Genomic DNA, 9,327 nt, shown 5'->3' with positions numbered 1-9,327 from the left:
CTATTTGGAAGAAAACAAGAGACAACATGATAGATAGGGAAGATTTCAGATTATCTAGTTTTGAAATTTATATCTCTTACATTGAGTTCTTATGTCCAATTTTGCTCTGTTTTGTTGTGTTTAATTTTATCTCCTTTCACACAAAATAACAATGCTGATTTGCAGGGTGTGGGCGAACACATCATTAATCCCAGCACTCTCAAAGCTGAGGCAGGAATATCATTGCAGTTTCAAGGACATGTGGGATTAAATACTAACTTGAATTAAAAATCAAAAGAATGAAAGGACAGAGGGAATGAGGAATGGAAGGAAGGAAGGAAGGAAAGAAGGAAGCAAAGAAGGAAGGAAGGAAGGAAGGAAGGAAGGAAGGAAGGAAGGAAGGAAGGAAGGAAGGTAGACAGTAAGAAGGGCTACCACTTCAGGGATAGATATCACTGGCTTTCTTCCAAAGCTTCTCTTTGTTCTGTTTTACATACTCAGAGTGTGATCCAGTTTTCCTCCAGCCTCACAAGTGTTACATTCCCTCATGTACTTGGGGACCTTATTGGAAGGAGCACAACAGTCCTCATGCCTAACAGATATTTTTGTTTTCTCTTTTTCATTTTTATTGTTACCAGGGATAGAACTCAGGACTACTGCTTGCCAGGAAGTTGCTTATGCTACTGAGAGAAATCCCCAGCCCATCCCTAACAGAATTTAATACTCTATTTTTTATTGAATGTCTGCAAACTTGTCTATTACACATGGGCAGGTAGAATTCTTTTAATCACTGCTAACTGGAGAAATAATTGCCTCAATTATTGGTAGTTTAAATTCCTCTTCTGTACCAGGAAAGCTTTCTGTCATGATGTCTACAAAGTGCTTTTAATGTCATTTGTTGTCTCTCCTCGTCACTAAGTGCCAGCCTGTACTCAGTATGTGAAGTCCTTTCCTCAAACTGGCCTAAAGTGCTCTGAATTTTTAAAATGGATTTTTTTCTCTTGCATATCGGCTTGAATCTATTTAAAGCGTTCATTTATTTCTTAGGTTGTGCTTCAACAGTTCTTGTAAGCTCGCCTTTTTTTTTTTGGCTGTGTCTGAACTAACATCACTAAGAATGTTGTGTATTTTGGTAATCTCTGTAGTTAGTTGTGGTTACTTGAGAGATTACTTCTGTTTTAATATATTCCACAGCCTCATTCAATTGCCTTGTTGCCACATTGAAGTAACCTACCATTGGGTTTTCAAATTTTGCAACCTCATTTCCCCCCAGGTTTGCTTTATTGGCCTGGGTGCCAGAGGATTAGTCTGATTTGTGTGTTCTCATGTCTTTTCTGTTTCAACTGAATTCCTGGAGTGATACTTGGTAGTTTCCTAACAGTATGATCTGAATTCGGGACGATAAAACAGAATGCAAACAATCATAAACAATATATGAATTCATGATTTGTCCAATCTGTCCTCAAGGGTTAAGATTCAAAATATATTTCAGAGGAAGAAGAGTAATGGCCAAAGGGAAAGAGATTACAATACAACGGAGATGGTAGATGGATCCCACCTACTGGGGGAAACTGATGCAGACGACTAAATGAGATTTGAAAGAGAAAAATTGAAATCCAAACAAAAGCATACCCACAGGGAAGTTAGGAATCACAGTCACCCGCAGAAATTAAGAACAAAATAAAGGAGAAATTAAAAGCAGATGAATAAAACAAGAAAATACCAAACCAAAAAGAAAAATGAATGAAAAAAAAATCGTTCTCTTCCAGGATTCTCTCTGGATTCATTATTAGATGCCCTATGGATACAGTGTTCTGAGTTCCGCCATTCTTTCCCTTCAAACCAGGCACTGCCTTATGATGGAGTAGTAGACAGCATTAGCCAGCATGCCTCAAGAGGAGGCTCATTTGAATAAGCTCATTCCAATCAATTTCCATGTGTCTGCACCCAACTAGGGTCTTGTAAAGGAAGCCAGCAGCTATTTTGATTAAGGTTCATCTGACTTCACTTCAACATGGCTCCCGCCAAACATTCCCTCCCGCTGAATGACAAAATCCTTCTCTATTCTGTGCCAGAAAGTAAAGACCTCGATGTCTGCTGCTTACCTACAATGTCGAGTCTCTCAGCATTGTCCACTGGGCTCACTAGCTGCCACTGTTACCAGGAACAAGAGTCCCCAGGTCCAAACATCTCCCCTCACTAGTGTTGATGACTTCCTGATTCTGCAATAACTAGCATAACCAAAATAGCTTCAATGCCCCTATCAGTACAATACCCAACAATCATCATTGCTGTGCTCTTTAGTTAATTTTAGGTTCTGAATTTTATACAAAATATGTGCACTGGTTGTAATTCAGTTGTGTAGATTTTGATATTTCTACATTAAGAAGACACTTTCTTGTACAAAATGACAAGAAAAATAGAAATCATGGGTAATTTGTAATAAATTTTCTTCTCTATAGCTACTTTTATAAATATGAGCATAACGCTCACTATTAGAGATACACACACACACACACACACACACAAACACACACAAAAAATGTAGTAAAGCTAACGAAATGCAAGTTCTTCATGTGCCTTTTAAATAGGGTAAAATTTTTCCAAAATTAACCCTTCTTAGAATATTGTATAAGTTTCTTCCTTGGATACACTGTGGAATTCCATTTGCATGGAAAATGTCATCAGCCTTGTAGGAACATTTTGTACATTTTTTCATGAATTCTTTTTGTGTAGCAATGCCTTTTAAACCAGGCTGATGAAAGGTGGGAAAATGCTGCTTTTGTTTATAATCCAGCCCTAGAGCTGTGTTAGAACTGAAGGGGCAAAAATTTTTCTAAATTCTTGTGCATAGATACAAAAGTATTGCCTGGCATATACCTTGTGATACATAGTAAGTTGCGGTTTATTGAGATTACAAGATGACAGTAGGATGAATGACAAGTGCAAAATGGAAAGTAAAGAGGAATAGAAACTTTAAAGATTCAGGGTTACAGTACCTAAGAATTTAGACCGAGATGTCTTCCACAGAGGTGTGATAAGGCTAATCCATGTGCCTGCTTTCAAGGTCAGGTACATTTGGCTCCTGTTGCTTCCCATTTTGGTTAGAAAACTCTAAATCTCTTCCATGTTTTCCTAGGGTTGTTGATTTTCTGACTGACAGATCACTACATGCTAACTATACACATAAATAATCAGTCATATTGTGATTAGAGTTGAATGAAGGAAACGAAATGGTTCATGCAATTTTACTATTTGTCACTAGTCTCCTACCACTTTCATCATCCCGGACTCCTGGATAGATACTTTATTTATTAGTGTGTTGTTTGCACATAAGAGTTAGAAGTGTCACAAGATGCCTTCACTAGTAGCTCGAGAATGTGTGACACACTACTTTGGATGATACAGGTAAATTGGTGCCTCCGGGAACTTTGGCAGGCCTTTCAGTGCTTGCCAAATGCAGTTGGTGATTTCCTTGCTTCAGAATGCCTGTAAAGTTATGGCAAATTCTTGTTCATCTTCTGTCATATATTTTTCTTAGAATTAAGCAGTCAAACAAGTGGTTTCTTCAAAAAAGTCTTCTGCTAGTAATGTTGGATTAGCATTAACCCCCATCGAATCCCAACATCACAGAGGGATGATTGTTTTCTGGGAACGGGAGCACTTCAGCCTTCAAGAGTTCACAACTGTGACACCAACTGAGGGAATGAACAGGCATTCTCAGTCCTAACTCCTAATGCTTAACAGCTGGCATGTCATTCTCACAAGAGTGTTAATATAGCGCCATATCTCACTGGTTGCCCTTCAGCCACTTAAGCTGCAATTCTTGCCTGGTTCCTCTGTAGAATTGCAAGGAAAACATTCTTTTGGTCAATTTGTACATTCAATATAACTTCTGTTTCTATGAAGCACTTGACAATAAGTCACTGTAACACATATTTGTACTCAGAGAAGCTGAGAAGACCTGTGCTTGCCCTGAAAAATCTTCTGCCCTAATCCACTTTGCTCCATTCATTTCACTATGAGGAAATTACACTTTGTAAGTTATTTTCAATGTTTTTTGCTGTTCATTTGAGGCAGTGATAGAAACTCATACTTTTTAATTTCCACATTTCATGTAAAAGATAATAATTATTTACATATTTGGAAAGAAAAAAAATTAACATTTGAATGTTCTCCCTTGTAGGATGAACAGCGATTCCCAAGCAACTGGGATGACTCCTACCTAATCAGCAAGTCAGGTATGGACAGCTGAGGAATCTGTGTTCTGAAAGTTTTCACACAAAAAATTAATAAAAATTTTCCTTTTTTCCTCCTTTAAAGCTTTTCCTGTTTTATTCTCTTTAATGAGGAGGAGAGAATGGACGTGAAATAAAACTTGAGGGTGATAATACCAAAACACATATTCCCACAACATCTAAGAACCATAGTTCTTTTCAAGAAATATGCACACAGAGTGAATTATTTTGTCTCATTTTCAACAATCTCAGCCGGCTTGAGGTGAGAAAGGGACACTTCTAGGAGTAAGGACACAAGTATAGGACATATGTATGCCAAATATCTGCAAAAGTCAGGCAGTAAACTGAGCCAAAGAAGCACTTGCCTGGCAATAACCAGGTTGTGAGTTGTGAGTTCAAGATATGATAAAGACTGAGAGAGATAGAGATAGATAGACAGACAGACAGACAGACAGATAGACATATATATATATATATATATATATATATATATATATATAGAGAGAGAGAGAGAGAGAGAGAGAGGGAGAGAGAGAGAGAGAGAGAAAGAGAGAGAGACAAAACTCTTAGTGATTTTACTGCATAGTTGTTATACAGGTTGTTATCCCATATTGACATTCATGAAGATTTACACAACCAGCACATAAAGGGTTACCAGCTGTAAGCCCTGATTAAACAAATGTTTTGAAATCTGTACCTGTTCAAGACAAGGGGATCCATTTCTTTATATATTTTTAGAAGCTCTGAGCCATTACAGATTCTAGGTGATTCCAGAGTAACACCACTAATGATTTTTACAAAAGCCCAAACTTTGAGATGAAACCCACTACGTTTTCATTTTTAATTTTAATTCTATTCTTCATAATACCATAGAAACATGTATTCTATTCTTATGAATATTAAATGTTCACAGTGAGAAAGCTCTTTTTGAGATTTATAGTGTGAATTTGCCAACAGCCATTTCTCAGTGCAGTTGTAAGTAATAAATTTTGCTTCCTCAACATGAATTCCTCTGAAATACATAAAACACTTCTACTTTTAATTCTCTTTCATGCCATTTTCGTAAATCTGAGCATTTTCCTCTCTTTTTTCTCCAGGACCATGATTGGACTGCTCGCTCAGAGGCCTAGATTTTGCGGGAATGTGCTGTAGTGCTTGTGCTGCCTGTCTGTGTCACTGGGACAGGACAACATGAGCAAAGACTTGCATTGTGTGATTGTCCTTTGGCTTCAGCAGCCTGAGTTCTGGGTCATTTATTTCTGCCATCTACTATGTTAATTAGTGACATTGTACATCCACTGTGTTCATCCCGTGGATGGGCCTGAAATCATCAGCACACTGAAATTTTTCTTAGCTTCTGAATCTAACATACAGAAAAAGGATGAGGAGCCAAACAACTGTACAAAGTAAGATTCAGGTTTATTTACAGAGAAAAGTGAGGGACAGCAAAAAGCCCGTGTTACAAGTGGGGTGCCCAGGGATGCATGATGGTGCAGAAAGCCAGGAAGGAGTCTTGCATTTACAGAGTGAAGTTCATGGTACCTGCCTCTAAGGGTAGCCCCACCCCAGGTCTGCCTTCAACATTGACAGGAGTTTTGGTTTCCGTTTGGCATCGACACTGTAAAAACCCACTTTGCTCAATATTATAAAACACAGATTTGAAAATGCATGATACACGACTTCTAAATTCTCAGTATCGCATTTCCTTTTTCTGACCTTAAGACGGTGGTCCCTTCTCTCCCCTAGAGTGGCACAATTTAATATTTCCACATAGAAGAGAGAAGTTTCCACGGATTGCCCTAGCATATTATGGTTCAGGGGCAGCAAATGTGGCCAGGGTTTTGGGAAGATAAATGGAGATGTGGGATCTTAGGACAGTCTCATACGCTTGCATGGGGGTACCATGAATGCACACTGCATGGAAACCAGAGAGTGATAGGCTTCGGCCACCAAGTGAGGGTGGGACACCACCATGGCCTTCCACTCAGAGGTCTCCAGGATGTCAGAAACATGAAAATTGATGAAATCCAGTGTCCGGGTTTTCAACTGATGTGCACTGTGGAGGTCAGCCAAGATGAGGATTTCCACGGCATTCTCCACAGAGAGGTTGCTGCACAGGTGGTTCTCACACATGAGCTTCAGGCGCTCCAGACCAAACCTGCTTGCAGCCTCCAGCAGTTCAGTTGCCATTCTCCCTAGGTTTGGTGCCTTTCCAGTGTACATAAAGTATATCATTTCCTTAAAAACTTCAGGATCCATGTCACTGATTTCAACACGATTCTTTTTGCTTCCTTGCTTTTCATGTTCCAACAACGCCATGAAAACTGGAGAGCGAGCTGCTAAGATGGCTTTGTGAGCCTGGAATTCCTGGCCAGCCACACACAAGCAACAGTCTGAGAGCTGGGATCGCTCCCACAGTCCTCCTAGATCCTCTGCCAAGCAGCCCTCAGGAACCTTAACCAGCTTCCTAATATTCTGGCTGGAATGATTGGTGGGATCTTGTGCTACTTTCACTTCACAGAAGAAGGAAAGCTTGTCATTGGAGATAAGCCCATTGTTTGGATCCAAAAGAAACTCTCTAAGGATGAAATGTTTGAATCCCCAGTCCTTTCCTCGCACAAATGTATAAGCTTGTGGACTTGAGAGCACCTTGGTTTTCTCTCCTTTGGCATTCAGAATGGAAAAGGTGAATTTTGCATGAGCTACCCTCCTTGGACAGCAGATCATTCCCAGGTATAAGCACACATAATCTTTGCTTTGTTCATCAAGACCATTTGGGTAGAGTCGTAAGCACCATTTCACTTGATCATTTCCTTCAGCTGAAAAGATTGAACTTTGAATGCAGTCATCTATTTCCTTTAGGCAAAATCTAATGTTATCAATGGTCCACAAAAAGGACACGTTCACTACTTTGATGTCTGTGGTGTACCTGCTGTCCACTGTGGGCCCCTGTGACATTTCTGCTGGGCCTGCGGTACTGGAAACCATTAACATCAGCAGAGTGAAAGTGCAGCAAGCTTGTCAAGTCACACGAATCAAATTTCTTCTTCACCAGATGGCACAAATTTCACTGCAGTCAGCAGTTCCAAGACAGGCAGGGCAGTATGGCAATCACAAGTAGAGAGCCTAGTTTATAGATTAAAAGAAATACTTATTTAGAAATAAGCTGACTGAGATTTCCTAGTATATAAGTCAATTCTGAAAAGTTTCTTGATCACTCAAAGAAATAGCTCACCAAAATGCACAGACCTTAAAATACGAAGCCTTGTTGAGTCCCGTCTGAGTTCCTTTCAGGAGGCTAATTCATCTGGGCTGGAAGCAAGGATATGAATTCCAAGTTTCAAGCAGGGAACCACCTCATCATGGAAACAGAAAGGATTCTTCCTTCTTGGTGTCCCTTTTATAACTCTTAGGACAGGATCCACCCTATGGTGGTTCTTCCCACCCTATTCTAATCCAATTGCCCTAGGTGTGTCTCACTCAAAATGTGAGAGTCAGTCAATTTTCATCCTACCTGTCTTTTCTATATGTTTATGAAAACAGTCTGTTTGACTAGCCCAGAATTTCTTTTGTCTCATTCATATGGGGGAGTTCTCTGGTCTATCGTCTTCCTGCCATTTCCAGAAGATGAGAGGCTAGGGTGGAGGATAGTAACTCCAGCATGCCACTGTTCTCAGTAGGCCCTCTGTGTTTATTCCTTTCTGGTGGTAAGGAGCAAAGCAGGACAGATCGGTCAATAAGGCACCTTTTCCCTTGGGATCACATGTGGGTGAAAGCCAGTTGCAGGGAAGTAATGTGAAGGGAGCAGATTCAAGGCTCCATGAGAAATAGGTGTGCTGGGAGTGAAGAGGTGGTTCTTCTGGGTAATCTGATACAGTGTCGGGAGCAAGGGACATGGATTTGGGACAGGCACAAACAGTGAATATTGGCAGAATGTCTCTAAACCTAAAGTCTAGTGTGGGACAACTGTAAATGCTACTTCCTCAGAGCTTTTAGATCTCCTACTAACCTAGTTCACTCCTTGGACCCAATGTTTGGAAACAGTAATATTACTGAGTTCCACTGGCATTTCCTGGGACATGGGTCATGCTGGGAGTGCCAGGAGTCCAGGCAAACCCTCTCCCCACCATGAGCAGCTGTGAGTCTGCCAGCCTGCAGGCTGAGAAACAAACATCACATCTTCTCCCCCTATCCCATTAGCATGTCGGAGCCAGTAATCTGGACGTCCCTTGAGAGGTTGACCCTAGGCAATGTAGTAAGGAGGGGATTTCCTTCTATCATCTCTTTGAAGCCCAATACTTTTATCCATGTTTTGGTTTGTTCTATAAAATATGGTCTTTTTTTTTAAAGCTGGTTGTGTTTAACTGAGTTTCCACATACATGAAAGTATGCATAGGCATTTTGAAGCAAACAACCGATTCTAGCACAGCCATTAGTGACTTCCTTTTTGTCTGATTTTAAAGACCTAAAACTCCTTTCTCAGACTGTTTGGATTAATTTTATACTAGGTTTCTCAGTATGAATTCTGTGTTTCAAGACATGGACAACTATTTGGAAGAAAAAAATAGACAACATGATAGATAGGGAAGATTTCAGATTATCTAGTTTTGAAATTTATATCTCTTACATTGCGTTATTATGTCCAATTTTGCTCTGTTTTGTTGTGTTTAATTTTATCTCCTTTCACAAAAATAACAATGCTGATTTGCAGGGTGTGGGCGAACACATCATTAATCCCAGCACTCTCAAAGCTGAGGCAGGAATATCATTGCAGTTTCAAGGACATGTGGGATTAAATACTAACTTGAATTAAAAACCAAAAGAATGAAAGGACAGAGGGAATGAGGGATGGAAGGAAGCAAGGAACGAAAGAAGGAAGCAAGAAAGGAAGGAAGAAAGGAAGGAAGAAAAGAAGGAAGGAAGGAAGGAAGGTAGGTAGACAGTAAGAAGGGCTACCACTTCAGGGATAGATATCACTGGCTTTCTTCCAAAGCTTCTCTTTTTTCTGTTTTACATACTCAGAGTGTGATCCAGTTTTCCTCCAGCCTCACAAGTGTTACATACCCTCATGTACTTGGGGACCTTATTGGAAGGAGCACAACAGTCCTCA

The 9,327-nt window shown here is 40.0% G+C and overlaps 1 protein-coding gene across 1 annotated transcript; it reads right to left on the bottom strand.

Moving 5' to 3' along the window:
- Positions 1-6,086: 6,086 nt before the first annotated feature.
- On the bottom strand, positions 6,087-7,175 carry LOC100735188 (speckle-type POZ protein-like). The gene has a single exon (XM_063233642.1). The coding sequence runs from the start codon at positions 7,173-7,175 to the stop codon at positions 6,087-6,089; it is 1,089 nt and encodes a 362-aa protein (XP_063089712.1).
- Between the last annotated feature and the right edge of the window lie 2,152 nt (positions 7,176-9,327).

The sequence above is a fragment of the Cavia porcellus genome, unplaced genomic scaffold (genome assembly GCF_034190915.1).
Source record: "Cavia porcellus strain 051 isolate PalLab524CR breed Dunkin Hartley unplaced genomic scaffold, mCavPor4.1 scaffold_23, whole genome shotgun sequence".
In the NCBI taxonomy this organism is placed as follows: Eukaryota; Metazoa; Chordata; class Mammalia; order Rodentia; family Caviidae; genus Cavia; species Cavia porcellus.
The sequence above is the reverse complement of the archived record's forward strand: the minus strand, read 5'-3'. Positions and strand labels throughout refer to the sequence as shown.

What these genes read in the sequence shown, in the direction of transcription:
- LOC100735188 (XM_063233642.1), bottom strand. Translation starts at nt 7,175, where the DNA reads ATGTCACAGGGGCCCACAGTGGACAGCAGGTACACCACAGACATCAAA.